This window comes from Chiloscyllium plagiosum, unplaced genomic scaffold, assembly GCF_037043375.1.
Source record: "Chiloscyllium plagiosum isolate Xiang-an unplaced genomic scaffold, Cpla_swu_hap1 HiC_scaffold_39, whole genome shotgun sequence".
Lineage (NCBI taxonomy): Eukaryota > Metazoa > Chordata > Chondrichthyes > Orectolobiformes > Hemiscylliidae > Chiloscyllium > Chiloscyllium plagiosum.
Window position 1 is genome coordinate 3,967,639 of NW_028270177.1, and position 20,638 is coordinate 3,988,276.

General features: G+C 42.6%; 1 protein-coding gene across 4 annotated transcripts in view; it reads right to left on the reverse strand.

Moving 5' to 3' along the window:
* The window catches only part of LOC122540881 (FERM domain containing 5a), a 257,704-nt gene that overhangs the window by 30,549 nt on the left and 206,517 nt on the right, over positions 1-20,638 (reverse strand). For all 4 annotated transcript variants that reach the window (XM_043677108.2, XM_043677107.2, XM_043677109.2 and 1 more), the window contains exons 5-13: positions 18,469-18,566; positions 13,662-13,785; positions 9,495-9,582; positions 7,501-7,589; positions 6,116-6,179; positions 5,378-5,469; positions 3,734-3,808; positions 3,019-3,087; positions 2,157-2,263 (exon numbers count right to left, since the gene is read on the reverse strand). In XM_043677108.2, the coding sequence (XP_043533043.1) occupies positions 2,157-2,263; positions 3,019-3,087; positions 3,734-3,808; positions 5,378-5,469; positions 6,116-6,179; positions 7,501-7,589; positions 9,495-9,582; positions 13,662-13,785; positions 18,469-18,566 (806 nt within the window). The remainder of the gene's footprint in view (positions 1-2,156; positions 2,264-3,018; positions 3,088-3,733; positions 3,809-5,377; positions 5,470-6,115; positions 6,180-7,500; positions 7,590-9,494; positions 9,583-13,661; positions 13,786-18,468; positions 18,567-20,638) is intronic.

The window sequence follows — 20,638 nt, forward strand, 5'->3', positions numbered from 1 at the left end:
CAGGTTTAGACAGTAGATTTGGATCGGCTCAGGCTTGGAGGGCCGAAGGGCCTGTTCCTGGGCTGTAAATTTTTTTTGTTCTCTGTTCTTAAATACAAATTCATCCCATAGACTTATATGTGTGTGCATGTGCGAGAAAAAGAGAGACTGAGTGTGTACATGTGAGTGTGTGCATGTGAGTGCATGTGAGAGAGTATGTGTTTGTGTGTGTGCAAGCTTGGTAACGTGTGTGAGTGTGATGGGGTATAAGCCTGTGAGAAATTTGTGTGTTGGTGAGAGTGTGGGGGTTATATGTGTGCGTGTATGAGAGCGGGTGTATATGAGAGGGGGTCTGTGTGAGTGTATGTCAGAGTGTGTGTGCGTGCATAGGTGTTATGTGTATCTGTACTTGTGTGTGTGAGAGAGATTGCATAGTGTAGTGAGGTCACCTGCTGTGTGACAAGAATCCAAGATCCTCGTTGAGGATATCCTTATGGGTACCGAACTTGATAGCAAAGGTGGTTAGCTGTGGTAAGTGAAGCCTATAACAGTGGTTACTGCAGGGGGTTATTGGAGGATATATTTAACAATCAAGTTTGTCAAAATATATCAATTTACTTGCCTGACACTGTAATCTTTTGCTATAAATTCTGTGTCTTATGGTCCTGCTACCCAACTACCTGAAGAAGGAGCAGTGCTCCAAAAGCTAGTGTTTCCAAATAAACCTGTTGGACTATAACCTGGTGTTGTCTTATTTATAACTATAAATGCAAGGTTTTTTTGTCTACTATCAGTACAAGCTCTTGCCAAAGCACGTTTGTGGAGGTATGAAGGCAGGACACCTGACAGTCTCTCGTTAAGCCAATGCCCAGGTGAGAGTCTCCTGTGAAACTGTGCCCAAAATATGAGTCATCCTCTTTCAAATAAAAGACAGATGTTATTTCTTCCAAAGATTTGATGCAGGTCTCCACTTAGTCTCTGGATCTGTGGTGATGTAATCACAATTAAAAAAACATTTTCGAAAGTGAGTGAGCCAAGACCTTACAAACTGGGAATAATGTTGATCCCATTTCTCTGGGACCCAGGCTCCTTTAAATTTACAGTTTAACAGCCCCCTGTGGGAAGATAGAAGAATGTGAGCTGCCATTGTTTCAGAATGGATTAAAAAATCTGGAGCAGGGGTCAAATATCCGTGAGCTCTCTCGTGATCCAATGAATCAACAATTTTGAACTGGGAAGGTTTAAATGTCTGTGAACCACCCCAACACCTCTATGTTTGTGTTTTCCATGACCTTTTACCCTGTCTCAACCAAAAATAAAACCAGGTCATGACCCAGGGCACAATTTTGCCAATTGTACTATTTGCCAGTACATCACATGGTGCGTGGTCACTTGGCTCCAATGCCAATCACTTCCAATGCCCAGAGTAGAGTCTCATTGGGATCTGTTGCTCATCCAGATAAATCCAGCGCAGCTACTTGGTAAAGTCAGGACTTCCAACATTATTGAAAAGAGGGACCTACACCAAAGCCTTTCATCTCAAACTCATCAGGATATATGCAAGAATGCCAAATTTTAAACAATCACAACAATTCATACCACAGGAAAAAGGAAGTTGATTAATTACCAAATTCTGATAGGTTAAGGTGTTACCATGGAGAAAGCAATGAGGAAGCATAGCAAGCTCCCAGGTATCTCAAGAAGCAAGACTTGAACATAGTTTTTTAATGGCAGAGAAGTGGGTATGACTCTGGGTATGAGAGTTAATTACAGCACGGATAATTCAGCCATAAATACCTAAAAGTCAGTTGAGACAAGTTCAAAATTCATCAACACAAGGAATTTTAGATTTGGGTTCAGCAATCAAAACCACTGATTTCCCATTACTTGATTTCAATTTTCTTTTAAATTAATTTAATTCATTCTTTGAGGCCTGTGTTCATCAGTAATTGATTAGGATCAATTATGTCATCTAATGACCCACGATGGGGCATTTCAGAAATAATGCGAATGTGTTTGAGCGGGATTTAAGTCGAATTCAGCTCCACAAAGTTTGCTGTGATTTTCCGGCACATTTTCCGAATAGTGCCTCCGGCCTCTGACCCAATGCTGTTGACCCAGGGATTGGTTCCTCACTTTGACCTGGTCCAAACCTGCCATTTTCAGACGGTCCTTACCTTCCATGATGGAGATGTGCACCGCTCTCCTGCGAGTCCTGGGAACACTGCATAGCCTCGATCCGTGAGAAATGGACGGGCAACTGCGACTTGGGACCAGACCTGATCTGGAGAGGGAAGACATTAGCTCAGGAGTTTTATTACCCAGGGGCAATTTGAGTGTGTTTGAACATTGAGATAGAAACAGAACTTAATGATCATAAAAGGTGGTTAACTGTGGTGAGTGCAGCCTATAACAGTAGTTACTGCAGGGGTTTATTGGAGCTGACAGATAGTTAATGGCAGACACTGAAGCCTAACAATAGTTACTGGAGCCAATGGTAGTCTTTCTGGGTCAATGGTAGTTACGGTAGATTAACATTAGTTACCTGAATTGGTTGTAGTTACTGTGAGCTGCTGATAGTTTCTATGGACCAGTGAATATTACCGCAGTTTAACAATGGTGTAGGAGCTTTTAGTCAGTGAGTAAAAATTGCTAAGCTTCAAGTGGTACAGGTTAGAAATGAAATAGAGAGGCAGTGAACAGCAAGTTAGATGTACAGGAGACCTCAAAGTAAGTGGAGATGTTGGGTAACAAGGTATCACAGAGTAATAAAAGAATAAAGCAGCAGAGACAGGCACAGAGTGATCAGAGAATAAAGACAGGACTGGATGATATCACTTAAAAGTGGACACAGGTTATCACAAGGTAAAACAAATCCATCAGAGACAGAGCACAGAGGACAATAAGTACAGAATATGAAGGATACTCAAAGAAATGGTGATGATACAGCAAGCTTTTTGTCTGGATTCATCTGCACAACACAGTGAGATAGGTTCTAATAAACGTTTAACTCAGAGTCACTCGAGTGAACAATCTTACCTGTGAATTTCTGGGGGGCTCCTTTTAATCTTTGCACTGGACTCGATCACTTCCTTTGCGACTTTCCCACTGAATGCAGTAACAATGGAGCCATAGAGACAGTGTCAGTACAAGGGAACTAACAATCAGACACTAATTTATTTTATCATTGACCTGTTAACACAGTCATCATTGCCTGGCTTTATCCTGAGGCAGGCTGAAGAGGCATGACCTATATATTTTGCAGATGGAGATCTGTGTGGGACTAATCAGCCATACCATAATAATTGCCTTCAATTATCTCTATGCTTAACTAAACAGCTTTCAATGGCCATTTGTAACTAATGTCTGTTAAATGTCACTTTGAAAAACACGATAAGATTCCCCCAGTTGCAAGGCAATTAGAAAATGTCATTTTTTTATAACTGAATTGCAATTGTAAATTTTTCTTTCACATCAGCTTTGTATCTTCTCCAGCTTCTACACAGACACTCAAAAGCAACACAAAATTCTGAGGTTAGTTCCTTAATATCACAGAAAGTCATCACCAACCCTAGCTCCAAACCAGCCAACCAGCTGCCTGGATGGTGATTCTCCCTGTATTCATTTAATGCCAAATACGTTTCATTCTTTGCTCAGTAATTGGTTTTACCCCATGGGTTTCCTTCCAGTATCTCCTGAAGAATCGAAATAAAGGATTAGTTTTCAGTAGCCACTACTTACTCTGATTATTTACCTGTATCGGAACCGGCTTCCTTTGAAGAATAGGTTGCTGCTTGAAACTGTCCGAACCTGACTGGACTTTTCAAACCTGGTCGACAGCAAATAAACTAACAATGTTCAACTCTGCTACAATCACCCAGCATCTTCAAAACATCTGGGAATCACCCTGTTCCCCAAACTGCCACCCCAAAACAAAAAAAATCAGTCCCAACATTCAAACAGAGCCTTTAACAACAAAGACTTACATTGATATAGTATTTTGTTGCACTAAAAATCTCCCAGGCTGCTTTGCAGGGATGTGATAATGCAAAATATGACACTGTGCTACATAAATTAAGATGAGGACAAGTGATCAACAGCTGGCTCAAAGTGGTCAGTTTTAAGAGGATCTTAAAGGAACAAAGGGAATTGTGGAGACGTTGATGGAGGATTTCCAGCGCTCACAGACCCAGGCAGCTGAAAGCATTGCTGCTAAATGGTGATGTGTTTAAAAACAGGTGTGCTCGAGAGGCCAGAATTGCAGAATAAATCTTGGAGGGTCGTAGTTACAGAAATTGGGAGAGGCAGGTCCATGGATGAATATCAAAACAAGATTGAGAATGTTACGCATAAGGCATTGCTGGATTGGGGGGTTAACTTAGCCTAGTGAACACAAGAGATGGTGTGAAATGGGACATGGTGTGAGTTAGAATCTGGGCAGCAGAATGTTAGTTGAGCATGAGTTTACAGAGGGAGAAATGGGAGACGAGCCAGGTAAGTATTGGAATTGTCTAGTCTGGAAGTAGCTGGAGGTGAGCTTCAACAACAGATCAGTTAAGGCAGGAGCAATGGTGGGTGATATGATGGAGTTGGCACTGGTGATGGTATCAATATGGGGTGGGATGTTTAGCTCAAGTTTAAACAGAACCACATGGCATGAACCGTTTGATAAAACCATAACTGCAATGTTTAAGGTCATACACCGCAATATCTATTCTTCATAAGAGGAAGAAATAGTCTATTCGTTTTATAAAGCCAGATTAGAAAGAAAAATCCTCTTCAAATACATTTATGGCATCCAGTGATCAAGATTATTCTCAATATAATACACAAGTTAGTAATCTCCCCCTGGCAGCTATCTCCAAGATTTGGTTTGTGATTTAGTGACTGGTTTCTTGTCTCTGACTCAGAAGGTTGTAGGTTGGCGTCCCACTCGAGAGTGCTAGCACTCACAGCAGAGTGCCCAGGTAGTGTCACACTGTCGGAGGTGGTGCTGGTGTTTCTGTCAGTAATGGAGCCCAGAGCCTTGGCCCTGAGTGCACTCCCAACATTTCCAGAACACCCACAGTGGCAAATTCAGTCAATTAGATTGGCAGTTGCCCATCCCTGAGCCCCATTATTGCACAGTTAACCAAGCATTAAATCAGCGAGCAATAAAGCCACAGGAGTACTCACTCAGAGTGATTAGAATGGGAATATTCCTAACACAGGAAGAGGGGGAGGTGAATACTATTAATGTATTTAAAGGCATGCTGGATAAACACACAAGTGAGACATGAATAGAAGGAGGTGGTGTTAGGGTGAGAGGAGATAAGGAGGGAGAAGGCTCACACGCTGCATGGACTAGCTTTGTGGCCGTTCCCTCTGCTGTAATTAATTTGTAATAAAAGGCACTTACTTGTAAAATGCTTGATTTTCCACTCCGCATTTCCACAGATGCTTGCAAGCTTCAGGTGTTGGCGCAAAGTATGTCAAAATAATCTTTGATTCCTGATAATGTAAGCAATAAAATAAATTATCTTGTCAAAAAGCCCTAAGAAGAGAATTTTCAACTTGTGCAGCTTTACCTCAATAATTTCACAGGATGCAGTGCTGTTAGGGAGGGAGTTCCACAGGGTATTGAACTGGAAACTAGGTAAACATGCGAGGAAGAAGGTAATAGAGGGAAAAGCTACTAAGTTGAGATGAAATCGTGATGGGAGGAGGCTTGTGTGGAGAAGCCAACATGGATCAGGACAGCCGAATGGCCTGCTTCTCCGCTGTCCGGTTTTATTTAAGGTCAACACTTTATCATCACTGGGTTCAAATCCTGGAACTCCCTCCTCAACAGCATCGAGAGTCTACCCATAGCACACGCCTGCAGCAGTTCAAGAAGCAGCTCACCCCCCACCTTCTCAAGGGGCAACTAGGGATGGGCAATAAATGCCTGCCAGCAATGTGCAATCCAGAATTTTTTAAGAAGGTATTGAGTATAATTCTGATAAGTCCTTGGTTACGAAATGCCGATTGTGTCAGGTGTTGAGCAGTACCTCGCAAATTCAGAGGGTCAGGAAGTAAATATTTCTGCAGTGATTCGATGATGAACTACATTAGCTTGAACACTGGTAACTAATGTTTAAACAATGTCAGCATTTACCTCTTTCTGAGTTGCATACAAATTAAATGTTTTCCCTTCAAACTTCATCTTGTTGACATCAGCCCTGAAAGAAAGGGAACAGTGATACTGTTAATCAGAAAACCCACTCAATATTCAAATAGCAACCTCCCCACCCCCCACCCCCATTGGAGTTGACTCGGAGGGGCAGGTCCACCATTTTGGAAACCAGTGGGCAAGATCCCATAGCCTGATAGAATCCAGTCCCACAGTCACCTTTATTCTGTGTCACTGCCTGTGGGAGACCCACCACAAGTTAAACAACAAGAAAAAGCTTTTGCTGACACTAGGCAAGAGGGATTTCACTGTTTCTGGGTAACAAAAAATGAAGAATCTGCAATATGGACATTTGTAACAGGAACTCAGAAATGTATCAGACTCCTAGAACGCCCTCCCCAAAGGTGTTGTAAATGCCCTCCAACCTAAGACCCAGAGGAGTTCAGAGAGGCAGTTCAGCACCACCTTCCCCAGGGCAATTAGGGATGGGGAAATAAGTGTCCTCACACCCAGCTCAACATAGAAACATAGTAAATAAGAGCAGGAGTAGGCCATTCGGCCCTTCAAGCCTGCTCCCCCATTCAACATGATTATGGCTGATCATCACCCTGTTCTCCACTTACCCTCTGATCCCCTGATCCTTAAGACTGATATCTAACTCCTTCTTGAAAACACTCAATGTTTTGGCTGTAGCGATTGTAACGTGGTCAGCCGGGTGGATATCACAGAATATGAGTTCCCTGATTGCAGCTGTTAACCTGGTCCAATCAGGGAGCCCTGGCTGACAGATATAAACAAGAGTGTCTGATCACACAGCATTGCCTTTTGTGAAGGGCACTGCTGGTCACTGGCCACTCGAGTGTTTTTCTATCTTCCTGGTGGTGGAAATTGAATAAAGATTCGTACACCTTGTGTCTCTCACTGTGTCTCACACCTGCACACACACACCACGGGTGCTAATGAAAAAAAAGAAAGAAAAAAAAACAAGAGTGTCAGAAGTTCTGTTCACTCTGAGAGCTGGCTCTGAGGGAGCTGGATCAGGGTCAAGGACACTCCATGTGTAAACAAAGAGTGACTTAGTGACAGGATATTGGCCTTGGTGGAGTTATTTCGTTGCCATGAACCCCTTTCTGCAACAGAGAATTCCACAGGCTCCACACCCTTTGGGTGAAGACAGTTCTCCTCATCTCAGTCCTAAATGGTCATTTCTGTTTCTTTAAACAGTTCTGGAAGACCACATCCATGAATGAATGAATAAAGCTGTTATCCCGCTGGTATGTTTTGGCTGGGAACAGCAGCAAAGTTGTATTTTACTTTTGAGGGAATAGCAGAAAACATCACTGCACTAAACCAGGAAACTGTTCACTCACCATTTTATAAAATGAATCCTCTTGTTTCCTTGTAAGACCACAAATCCAGATGGAGTGAAGGCTAGGAATGCTGCATTTCCTGAGACATCCTACAGGAGAAATGTTCACATTCAGAAATGCAGATCTTTTTTACTGATATTTCCAGTCAGTTGTTCTGATACCATTAGGGCTGTCTGGAAGGGTTAGCTCTTCCCCCTTCACATTTCTTTGCCTGACATCAGAACTGTCGAGAACTAGAGGCTATAGGTTCAGGATGAGAGGGGAAAGATATAAAAGGGACCTAAGGGGCTACTTTTTCACACAGAGGGTGGTACACGTACAGAATGAGCTGCCAGAGGAAGTGGAGGAGGCTGGTACAATTACAACATTTAAAAGGCATCTGGATGGATACATGAATAGGAAGGTTTAGAGGGATATGGACCAAATGCTGGCAAATAGGACCAGATTAGTTTCGGATATCTGGTCAGCATGGACAAGTTGGACTGAAGGGTCTGTTTCTGTGCTGTACATCTCTATGATTCTGTGACAATGCTTACCCCCCACCTGTCTCTCTCCACTACCCAGACCATTACTAACCCTGACACATCAATCAGTGCACGTTCAGGTACCAGCACTCACTGGCAATTCAAATTATCCTAGACGGAGTGGCAGAGAAAAAAGAGGAGACTGAGACAGAAGGGAAGGAAAGATAAAGGGAGAAAGTACAGAGAGGGACAGAGTGAGGAAAAGATAAGAGAGAAAGAGGAGAAAATGAGACTTGCACCTAAAGACTAAAGACATGGCTGTTAAATTTGCTGATGACACAGATAGGTAGGAAGGTAAGTTGTAGGAACAAACACTAGCTAATGAAGAATAATGAAGGAAAATATATAATTGTCTGTTTTGTCAGGACGAATAAAAAGGTATATGAATTGAATTGTCAGATTTCCAAACTGTGAGGCAGAGGGATCTAGGTGTCCTTGTGCATGAGATGCAAACGATTAGTATACACGTGCAGCAAGTAATTAGGAAAGTGAATAGAATGTTACAGTTTAGTGTGAGGGGAATCAAATACAAAACTAAAGAGATTATGCTTCTTTTATACAGAGTGAAACCACATCTGGAGTACAGCGTGCAGTTTTAATCTCCTTATTTAAGGAAGATTACAGATGTGTTGGAAGCAGTTCAGAGGAGGTTTACAGGTTTAGATTACTTACAGGTTTAATCCCTGGAGTGGACACATTGTCTGATGAGGAAAGGTTCAACAGGTTAGGCTGTGGCATCTACTGGGATTTAGAAGAAACAGATTGAAACTAATAAGATCCTGAGGAGTCTTCACAGGTGGACGTGGAGAAGATGTTTTCTGCTTTTGGAGAATCTAGAACAAAGGGTCACTGTTCAAAAATAAGTAGTTGCCCACTAAAAACAGAGATGAGGTGAAAATGGTTCTGTTGTAAGTCTTTGGGAATCTCTTCCTGAAGGCAGAAATGGGTACATTCTTGATAAGAGGAAACGTTATAAGGACAAGGTGGAAATGCGGATTAATCAGATTAGCCGTGATCTCATTGGATGACAGAGCAAGCTCAACAGGCCAAGTGGTCTACTCCTGGTCCTAATTCCTACATCTGTACATATGAGAGAGAGATGGGAGGGAACAGAGAGAGGGGATAAAAGTGAGGGTAGCAGTAAAGGCGACAGGGAGTGCACAGAGATAGAGAGAGAGAAATAGGAAGAAAGTGGAGATGGAGGATAAAGGGAGAAGAGGGTAGAGTGAAAGAGGGAGGTGAGGAAGGAGTGGAGGAAGAGGAGGGGAGAGGGAGTGGAAGATGTTTACTGACTGCAAGAACAAGCTCAATCTGAATGTGAATTGTACCAAAGGTTGTGAGGTTTGATTGGGAGCTGATAGCTCACAGTCAGGATCAAGGCGAGTGTCTACAGGTGGGACTGGATTGATTACAAAGACTCACAGCCTCCATGCCCATTCAAAGCTCCTCTCTCTATTACTGTCCTGTTACCTTGCAGGGATGGGGATCCACTCCATATGTTTCCAACGACTGCGCTTTCTTCAGGAAGTTCAGTTCCGCTGTATCGGGAGACTGCCCACTGCATGGGAAATAATCCAACAGGTCAGAGGTCAGACGTGTACAACTGGAAAGGTGTTGTGTTTGTCACTGGCAAACAATACACCAACTGTCAGATACTAAACTTGGCTGAAGAAAATGCTTGCATTTATATAGTGTCTTTCACAACTTCAGTCCATCTTAATAATGTGTGTGTCACATAGTGAAAGACCTTCTGAAAGTATACAGGAGTGGTTCTTCCTGGAAATGACTGCCACTTGGAAAGATCCAAGTGATTTGGAAAATAATTCCTCTCAATGAACCTTAACCAGAACCTTAACTCCCAGTAACTAAGGACCCAGCAGTAGGGGGAACCCACTCTTGAATACTCTCTCCTGAAAAACGTCTGAGGCTGGAGATCAACTGAAACTATCAAAACTGAGATTGCTAGATTGATGTCAGACCAGAATATTGAGATAGGGAGCCAAGTCAGAGAAATGGAGCTCAGATACAGAGATGCAGAAGCGAATGAAATGATAGGACAGATTGAGGGGCTGAATGTCCTCCGGTGGCTCTGGTGTTTATTCTGATTAAGGAACCAGAACAGTATCCCAGGAACATCTTTAAATTGTCATCCTTTATCACCAAAGGCTCTGGCCCATTCCAGAACGCAGAAACTGCTGATATAATCTGCAAAATGAACCATGAGCCTCCAATGTTCCATTAATGGCCTCGAGCAGAGCTGGTAAATCACTAACCCAAAATCATTCACTTTACCCTAAGATGTAGAAGATATCCCCATCCCATCCCATCCCCCACTGAGGCCAGTTGTCAGTCTATGTGAGTTTACTAAGTGAGCAATAAAATATTTCCTTCAATACACAGAATCCCAAACCTTCCCAATGCTGCCCCTTGAGATGGCTGCAGTGAGGAAGAGATGGCTGTGTATTTGTTTGTGGGCTTGCCTTTGCACAGAAGGTCTGGGAGAGAGAAGTGGTCGATTTGTCAAGATTCACCCTGCGCAGGGATGCACACGGAGACAGACAGTGACTGCTGACAGAGGGCCATCAACTCGGTGAAAGATGCTCTTTAGTCCTCCTGAAACTCAATGTGCCTCAGTGCAAAGCGTTGTCCTTGACTGAGTGCTGTAGCCTGGCGCATTCTCAGGTGTAGAGTGTGTGGCGCTAAGGGACACTCTGCAGCTTGGGGCATCTGCTGGACTTGTGCAATGGGGGTAAAACTGGTGCGTGGGGCCCTTCACCCTAATATACATCGAGGGGCTAGAAACTGTCAAAGCTCCAGGATCTACAGCTGTAAAAGATATTGCACATATTAAGGGTTTTGAAACTGTAGTGAGACAACTCAGACAGGAACACAGGAATTAGGAGGATTAGGCAATTCAGCCCCACCAGCCTGTTCTACCATTTAACACATTATGGCTGATCTTATCCTGGTCTCAACTCCACTCCCCTACCCACACCCCTTTATCCTGCTTTTCATCAGAATAATAGCAATTTTTCTCCTGAATCTGTTATGAAGATGTGGGGGATGCTACACCTTTGAGAGTTTAAAGCTAACAGAACTACCTGACAGCACCAAGTGTTCTGCATAAGTTAACAATGTAACGCTGGTTGAAAGCTAGATTAGCTGGTTGCCTGAAAACGACAAAACAGATTTGAATTAAGCCAATCAGTTTAAATTATACCCCAAAAATACCAAACTCCAATCAAGTTTGAATTTAGTATATTAACAATCTTAAAAGCCAATGACACAATCCGATGCTTTGGAGGTATAAGATTGGGAAAATTGGACAGTTAGGAGGAGAACTGCCAAACCATGAGCATCTGCAGACTGCCTGGAGAATAGCTCTCTGAAAGGTACCTTTATCGATCAGTGACCTGTGAAGCAGAAATCCCTAAGAAGAAGAAAAGAAGATTTGACACCTGGCCGGTTTTTGAAAAGTTGAATTTTTGGTAAAACTTAATCAGGGGTTTTATTGGACTAGTACTGTAGAAAGGAAAGTAAAAGATAGGTTAGAGGAAGGAGTTCTAAGTAGTTGTTAGTTAATTATTCTCTGTTATACTTTAAGAAATAAAGTTGCTAATTTTTACTTTAAATAGTTCTTAGCCTCTCGAATTTTTCACAGATTACTGCATGGGATAAATCTTTTCTGTGTTGCTGGTTTAAATTAAGCAGGAGGGTTTACCCTGTGTGGTAACAAATCTGTTGATGGCTTCTACCTTCACTGCACCCTGGGGTGGTGAGGTTCACAGATTTACAACCCTCAGAGAGAAGTAATTTCTCCTCATCTCAGTTTTGAACCAACCTTCTCTCACTCTCTATCCATGACCTCCTATTTGAGTCTGTCCCACAAGGGGGAGCATCTGTTCCATGTCCACCTTATCAATGCCCTTCAGTATTTTATACACCTCAATCAGATCCCCTCCTCCTTCTCCTGAACTCCAGTGAATACAAGCACAAGTTATTCAATTGCTCCTCATCCAACAGCCCTGGAATCAATGTGGTGACCCTCCTCTGAACTGCCTCCAGTGCCACCACATCTTTCCTCAAGTAAGGAGACCAAAACTGGACACAATATTCCAGGTATAATCTCACCAACACCTTATATAATGTAACAATGTTTCTTTACTTTTATAATCCAGTCCTTTTACAATAAATGCCAGGATTCCATTTGCCTTTCTTATTATATGCTGCACTCACATACGCACTTCCTGCGATTGATGCACAAGGACACCCAGATCCCTCTGCACTGATGCACTTTGCAGCTGCTTCTCATTTCAATAATAGTTTGCTCTTTTGTTTTTCTGGCCAAAGTGGATAACCTTGCATTTATCCACATTCAACTCAATCTGCCAGATTCTGGTCTATCAATAGCCTATCAATATCCATCTGTAAATGAACACATTCTCCAGCAGGTTCAAGAACAGCTTCTTCCCTGCCGTTATTAGATTGCTGAATGGGTCTCTCTAACTTCAAATAATGTTGATCTTGGTTTGTGCACCTCGTGTGCAGTGTAACCTCGTGTGCCTCACTCTGTCAAAGCACCCTATGATCAGTATGGCCTCGTTTGCTATGATCTGACTATACTGCTCGCAAAGCAAAGCTTTTCACTGTACTCAGGTACATATGACTACAATAAATCAAATCAAATCACTGCCTGCTTTCCCACCTATTTTAGTATCATCCACAAACTTTGCTATGTTACACTCTGCCCCTGCTTGCAGGTCATTTATAGATTGCAAACCGCTGAGGTGCGAGAACTGAACCCAGCAGCAGCCAACCAGTTATGTTCGCCACCCAGAGAATGACCCATTTTTCCCGACCCTCTGAATTCTATCAGTCAGCCAATCTTCTATCCAAGCCAATAGTCTTCCCCTAACGCCCTGGGCTCTAACCTTCTGGGTGCATCTTTTATGTGGCATCTTGTCAAATGCCTTGTGGAAGTCAAGATACACCACATCCACCAGATCCCCATTATTCACCTCGCTGGTTACATCCTCAAAGAACTCCAGCAAGTTTGTCAAGTACGTCTTGCCCTTGCTGTAACCGTGCTGATCTTGGTGAATTGAGCTTTGAACAGCTATGTATGGAGAAAAAAATGAATTCTGTTGAACTTCATTTTGAAATGTTTTAAAATATACTTTCAGAAATTCAATGAACAAAGTATATTTTTGGGAAAAAACACCTATTGATCCATGAGTGAGTGATGCATTTTGAAAGGTGCTAAAATGAGGCATTGCTTGCCCTCTCAGATCAACATAAAGATCCTGTTAATCTGCTTTGAGGAAGAGTAGAGGTGTACTCCCTAGCATCCTGGTCAATTTTCATTCTTCAGCCAATATCATTAGAATAGACCACCTGCTAAATTATCTCAGTGCTGTTTTTGGGATCATGTTGCAAATAAACTTCTCCATTACACAGTGATTACAAGACAAAACATACCTATCTATTTGAAAGAACATATTGGGATAGCTAAAGGGTGTGAACAGTGCTTCATAAATGTGAGTCCTCTATTTCTCTTGAACTTTCTGTTCTTTCATTCACATCATCCTCTCAGTACAGTTTCTTGTAATTCCTATAAAACTAATGCACATACTGTACCTAAGTTCAGCTTTGTGGATCTCAGCAATTTTTCGTTCCAGTTTCTCGGAATGTTTAGGAAAGAACTGGAATTTGGAGCTGTATCCTTCTGGGTGTTTTCCTGCATCATAGTCTCCAATTTCAGCTAGAATTGAGAACATCTTAAAATAAACAAAATAGTTTCAAAAAAAAAGACCTTTTCCGCAAATTCTAAGAAACATCAAAAATCACCTTGTGCAAAGTTGGTTATCAGTTAATTAATGTAGATTCTCAGCACTCACTTTACTGAGCAAGACAGCAAAAACAGAATGAGGGTGACAGAGAGAGAGAAAATGGGATACAGACAGAGAGAAAGAAAGAGAGAAAAAATGAGAAGATGAAGAAAGAAAAAAAAGAGGCAGAAAAACAGAAAGATAGAGAAAGGGAAGGAATGAAAGAATGAGGAAGAAACACAGAAAATGAGTCAGAACGCGAGAGGTGAGAATAAGAGAGAGAGAACCAGAAAGAGACAGAGAAGAGAGCAGAATGACAGAGACAGAAAGCAGAGACACATCCCCAAAGAGATTGACAAAGAGAGGGGGAGAAAGAGAGGCTTAGATTTTGAGAAGATTTGTAGTTCAGATTTGAAACGCTAATGTTGGACTAGGGTGTACAAAGTTAAAAATCACAACACCGGGTTATAGTCCAACAGGTTTAATAGGAAGCACTAGCTTTCAGAGCGCTGCTCCTTCCATCAGGTGATTGTGGAGAATAAGATTGTAAGACACAGAATTTATAGCAAAAGTTTCTAGTGTGATGTAACTGAAATTATATATTGAAAAAGATCTGAATTGTTTGTTAAGTCTCTCATCTTTTAGAATGACCGTGTTGGTATCAGTTCTTTCATATGTAAATCACAAAACATTTTTTAAAAACTACATTCTCAGGTGCACTTTAACAAGTGGTGTCATGTCGGCCCAGATAAGGTATTGAAGGTGTTAACTCCCAGTGAGGCTGTCTGTACCACAATGGTCAGACTGATTCTAATCTAAAAAATGGATTTTCAGAATCTTACATGGATTCAAGCAGTTTTTGAGCAAAGTAAAATGTAATTTTGCAAGTACAAATTCACTGCACAAACTTATACGTGTGTGTGTGGCAGGAGGGAGGTGGGGGTGGTTATGAGCATCTGTGAGAGGGTGTGAGTGTAGAGGGGTTTAACTTGGTCAGGGTGTGTGTGTGTGTGTGTGTGTGTGTGTGTGTGTGTGTGTGTGTGTGTGTGTGTGTGTGTGTGTGTGTGTGTGTGTGTAAAACCTTGTCACGGTAGATGCTGCAAGTCGTGTCAGAATGTCGACACGGACACCACCATTACGCATGGGGACACCTCCCGCCATGTACATCGCAGGTACCCATGTGACTCAGCCAGCATTGTCTATCTCATATGCTGCAGGCAAGGATGCTCTGAGGCATGGTACATTGGCGAGACCAAACAGAGGCTATGACAACGGATGAATGGGCACCGCACAACGATCAACAGACAGGAGTGTTCCCTCCTGGTCGGAGAACACTTCAGCGGTCCGGACATTCGACCTCGGATCTTCGGATAACCATCCTCCAAGGCGGACTTCGGGACAGGCAACAATGAAAAGTGGCCAAGCAGAGGCTGATAACCAAGGCTAGTATCCGTGAGGATGGCCTCAACTGGGACATTGGGTTCATGTCACACTACAGGTGACCCGACTGCACTATACACTCACAAAAACAAACGTGCACACATACAAACACACACTCAGTCAGACCCTCTCTCATACACTCACACATACACTCCCACACACCCTCTCACATACTTAAACTCCTTTACACTCACACACATACCCACATGAACACATACACATATATGTTTGTGGGGTGAATTTGTACTTGCAGACTTACATTTTACTTTGTTCAAAAACTGGATGAATCCATGTAAGATTCTGTAAATCCGTTTTTTAGATTAGAATCAGTCTGACCATTGTGGTACAGACAGCCTCACTGGGAGTTAACACCTTCAATACCTTATCTGGGCTGACATGACACCAATTATTAAAGTGCACCTGAGAATGTAATTTTTATTTTAAAATGTTGCAATTTACATATGAAAGAACTGAAACCAACATGGTCATCCTAAATGATGAGAGACTTAAACAATTCGGGTCTTTTTCAATATATAAATTCATTTACATCACACTGGAAATTTTTGCTATAAATTCGTGTCTTACAATCTTATTGTCCACAATCACCTGATGAAGGAGCAGCGCTCCGAAAGCTAGTGCTTCCGAATAAACCTATTGGACTATAATCTGGTGTTGTGTGAATTTTAACTTTGTAGCTCAGGTTGAGGTTCTGGATGTAAGTTTGCTCACTGAACTGGAAGGTTCATTTTCAGATGTTTCGTCACCATACTAGGTAGCAACATCGATGAGCCTCCGGTGAAGCACTGGTGTTAGTGACCTGTTTTTTATTTATGTGTTTAGGTTTCCTTGGGTTGGTGATGTCATTTCCTGTTCTTTTTCTCAGAGGGTGGTAAATGGGGTCCACATCGATGTAAGTGTTGATCAAAAAAACATATCAACAAACGCATCGACTTGGACCCCATTTACCACTCTCTGTGAAAAGGAACAGGAAACGACATCACCACAGGAACTGACATCACCAACCCAAGGAAACCTAAACACATAAGTAGAAAGCAGGTCACTGACACCAGTGCTTTGCTAGAGACTCACTGATGTTACCTAGGATGGTGATGAAACATCTGGAATTGAACCTTCCAGCTCAGAGAGCAAATGTACATCCAGAGGCTCAGATATAATGAGAGGACTGAAGAATGAAGAGAGTCAAGAGTGAAAGGAGATAGAGGGAGGAGAGGGTTTGTGAAGAGTGAAAATGACTAATCAAAAATTTAATACATCTGACACCATAAATTATAACATAGGTACAAGTATTACAGTCTGAAGCACTCTGTTCAACTCCCTTAAGATTAAGACAGCGTGGACTGAGATTAATCTGTGCAACAAAAAGGTGATCCCTCCCAGCTGCTCCAACCTTACCTCAATTCATTCTATCATTTCCTTCTGATCCTTTCTCTTTGTCTCTATTACTCCCTGGGATAGTAAGTTTTACTCCAGGTAAAGAGCCTTTTCCTGCATTCCCTGCTGGATTTGTTGGTGACTAACTCAGATTTATGGGAAGATGTAACCAAAAGAGAAGTTGCTGGAAAATCTCAGCAGGTCTGGCAGCATCTATAAGGAGAGAAAAGAGCTGACGTTTCTAGTCTAACTGACCCTTTGTCAAAGCTGGGAGGATGTACTTGAACAAAGAATCTATTCGGTGCGATTGTGTGGGCCGTGTGAGCCAGAGAACTGGGGAATCTGTCTGTTCTAGCTGGGATCACAGTCACTTGTTGCAGCCAAGGGTTGTCATTGACTCCAGTGCCCAAGAGGTGGCAGCATTTAGAGCCTGTTGAACAGATGAGATGCTGTGCACTCGGTAGAAGTTTGCTGCTTTTCCTCACAACTTTGTCATGTCAAAAATGTGCCAGCCTTGGAAGCCAGGCTGTCATGGGAATTCCATGAAATAACGGAGTGGGGGAGGTGGCGAGGGTGGGGGGGATTCTTATTTTTCTGAAAAACCAGCTTTTTGCAATTTCTGAATGTGCCACTCAATCCCATCAATCTACTGCTCGTTATAATAAATTATCCCAGCAGAGTAAATAATGAAATTAAATTTCAACAAAACCTATGCTGCATTGGCATTTAAGCAAATGGCTCACACCCTTAAAGGAGAGGAATGTGTCCAGTATAAAGGCAGTGAGCAGCTTCAGCAACCAATCAGTGACTTGTACCTTCATCACATGTTTTAGCTTTCAATGATCTTCGGTCATGACTGACACACAGATCCTTAATTCCTCATGGTGTTTCCACACTGACTCTAAACCTTTCTCACGCATGATCAATAAAACCTCACGGTTACCCTAACTGTTTCTGTCAGCCTTGCCTCTGCAGTAGCTGTCAGATAGTTAGCTTCATCATGCAGATCACCAGCATCCACCTCCCCAACTCAGATTCTGGCCTATCTTAGCTCAGCTGTTGCTAATGTTAACTCTACTCTCATCTATTCCCCACTTACACCCTCTGTAAACCCACCCTCAGTAACATTTCAGCTGCCCCTTGTCCTAACTCACACCAGTCTCATTAACCCATTAACCTGGTCCCAGGGTTGGTAATACCCTAACTTTAAACTTCTTACACTTACTTTTCAAATCTTTTGTTGGCTTCTCCAATTGCTATCTCTGTAACCAAGTACCAACCCATTTATATAACTTCCTCCAGACCCTACACCCTTCCCTATCTTTGTAACCTCCTCCAACCAAGACAACATCCAAAATTTCTGTAACCTCCTCCAACCTCGACACCTCTCCCTAACTACGTAAACTCCTCCAAACAACACAACCTTCCCTAACTCTGTAACCTCCTCCAACCTCCCTATAAACCTCCCTAACTTTGCATTTATCTAACTATGGCCCCTCACACATGACTGACGCTGTTTGCTTCATCATCAGTGACCATGCCTTCAGCTGCTTGGGCCCTAGGATCTGGAATTCCTTACCGAAACCTCTCCCATCCCGATCGCTTCCTTTAAAACACTCCTTAAAATCTCTCTTTGCCCACATCCTGATATCTCCCCATGTGCCTTGCAGTCACATGGTGCTTGATGATTACTGCCATGATGCACTTTGGGCTGTTTTATAATTTTCAAGACTCAATGCAAAATGCAATTTATTGTTGTAGAAAAGGAACAAAGTCTTAATTACCTTGCAGGATGTAGGCTGCGAGCAATGCTGCATCGGAGGTCTTACAGAGCAAGCGGCCATGATACAGATCCCTCTTTATCTGAAGGAAGACCAGATACCTGTGAAGAAGCACAAAGCATCAGTGGCCATGGGGAGGCATAAACTCTGGAGGGAGAGAACACCTTCGACACAGGTTGGAAATCAGACCAGGGATATCGCACCAGAATCAGGGCAGCAGACAGAATCTATAACAATATTTTATAACAGGAAGTGATGAGATATATTTGCAAAACAAACGATAATTTAAAGAAAGACAGGAATGAGATTAATCGGGATAGCCTTTTGAAAGAGCTATCAGTGGCATCTTGGGCCAAATGGCCTCACGCTGTGGAAATTCTATGATTTAATGATGCTGTCATGTCGCAGAGTGGAAAATGATAGAATTGCTTGAGAAAATACAACACACAGAGTGTTCAAAACGGAAACAGACCATTCAGCCCAACTGGTCTAAATTGCTGCTCCCTTTACACTCTATTTGTGTCTCCTCCCACCTCCTTGCTCCTATATCACACCCTCTTGGCGTATCCTTGGTATTCCTCTCTCACTCATTGTTTTTTCCAGCTTCCACCTGAATATATTCATGCTACTGACATCGGCCTAGTGTGCTCATGTGTTTCACCCTCTGGGTAATGAAGAGGATTTTCACTGAAACAAAGAGTGTTTTCAGATACGAGCTCTTGTTTCCTGATTTTCCTTACCTTCTTCATGGTGCTCAGTGAGTCATTTGGACCAGTTCCAATCACTGGCCTAGTCACTATCATTAACAAAGCTCATCCCTTTGTGATCAAGATGCAAGCGAGTAAGGTCAGAAACATAATAGAGGGTTTGGCAAACTCCTTATTGGATACTTTATTTGGGGCATTTCAGGAACTGAGTTGAAATTGAACTGTTTGGTGGTGAATAAAGAAATTTCTTTGCCAATTATTCAAATCCAGATTAATATCGTTTGCTAAAGTACAGAGGATCTCTGCACTGTAGTGTGTACTTATGGATGGATATTAATGCACTGGAAGCAGTTCAGGGAAGTTTTTTTATTACATTCATGCCTGGAATGAGTGGATTGCCTTATGAAGAAAAGCTAGATAGGCCAGGCTACCTCTAGAGCTTAGAAGAGTGACTTGAAACATTTCAGATCCTGAGGGGACTTGACCTAGTGAATGGTAAAAGGATGTTTCCTCTTGTGGGAGAATCGAGAACTAGGAGTCAGAGTTTAAAAACAAGGGGTCACCCATTTAAAACAGAGATGAGGAAACATTTCTTCTCTCAGAGGATTTGGTCCTCAAAGCAGTCGATGCCTTAAAATCTTTAAATATTTTTAAGGCAGACGGAGAAAGATTATCGGGGATATGCAGGAATGCAGAGTTGAGGTTAAAATCAGATCAGATATGATCTTATTGAATAGTAGAATATGCATGAAGACTCAGCTGAGGATATGCAGGTCCTCGGCCTCCTTCACCGCCGCTCCCTCACCACCCGACATCTGGAGGAAAAACGCCTCATCTTCTGCCTCAGAACACTTCAACCCCAGGGCATCAATGTGGACATCACCAGTTTCCTCATTTCCCCTTCCCCCACCTCACCTCAGTTCCAAACTTCCAGCTCAGCACTGTCCCCATGACTTGTCCTACTGGCCTATTTTCCTTCCCACCTATCCACTCCACCCTCCTCTCTGACCTATCACCTTCATCCCACCCCCATTCACCCACTGTACTCTTTGCTACCTTCCCCCACCCTCCTTCCTGACCTATCACCTCCATCCCCACCCCCACTCACCCATTGTACTCTATGCTACTTTCTCCCCACCCCCACCCTCCTCTCATTTATCTCTCTACCCTTCAGGCACTCTGCCTGTATTCCTGATGAAGGGCTTTTGACCGAAACGTCGATTTTCCTGCTCCTTGGATGCTGCCTGAACTGCTGTGCTTTTCTAGCACCACTCTAAACCAACAACACAGGAACTACCATCCACATCTTTGGCCACACCATCACTGACAATGACACAGCTCACTCACCACAAAATCAAACACCATCTATTACATAATCCCTATTTACATATAGACAAAGACTTAGTCAATACTCACCTAACTGTCACTGAATTAACATATAACCATCACCCATTTTCTCATTTAGT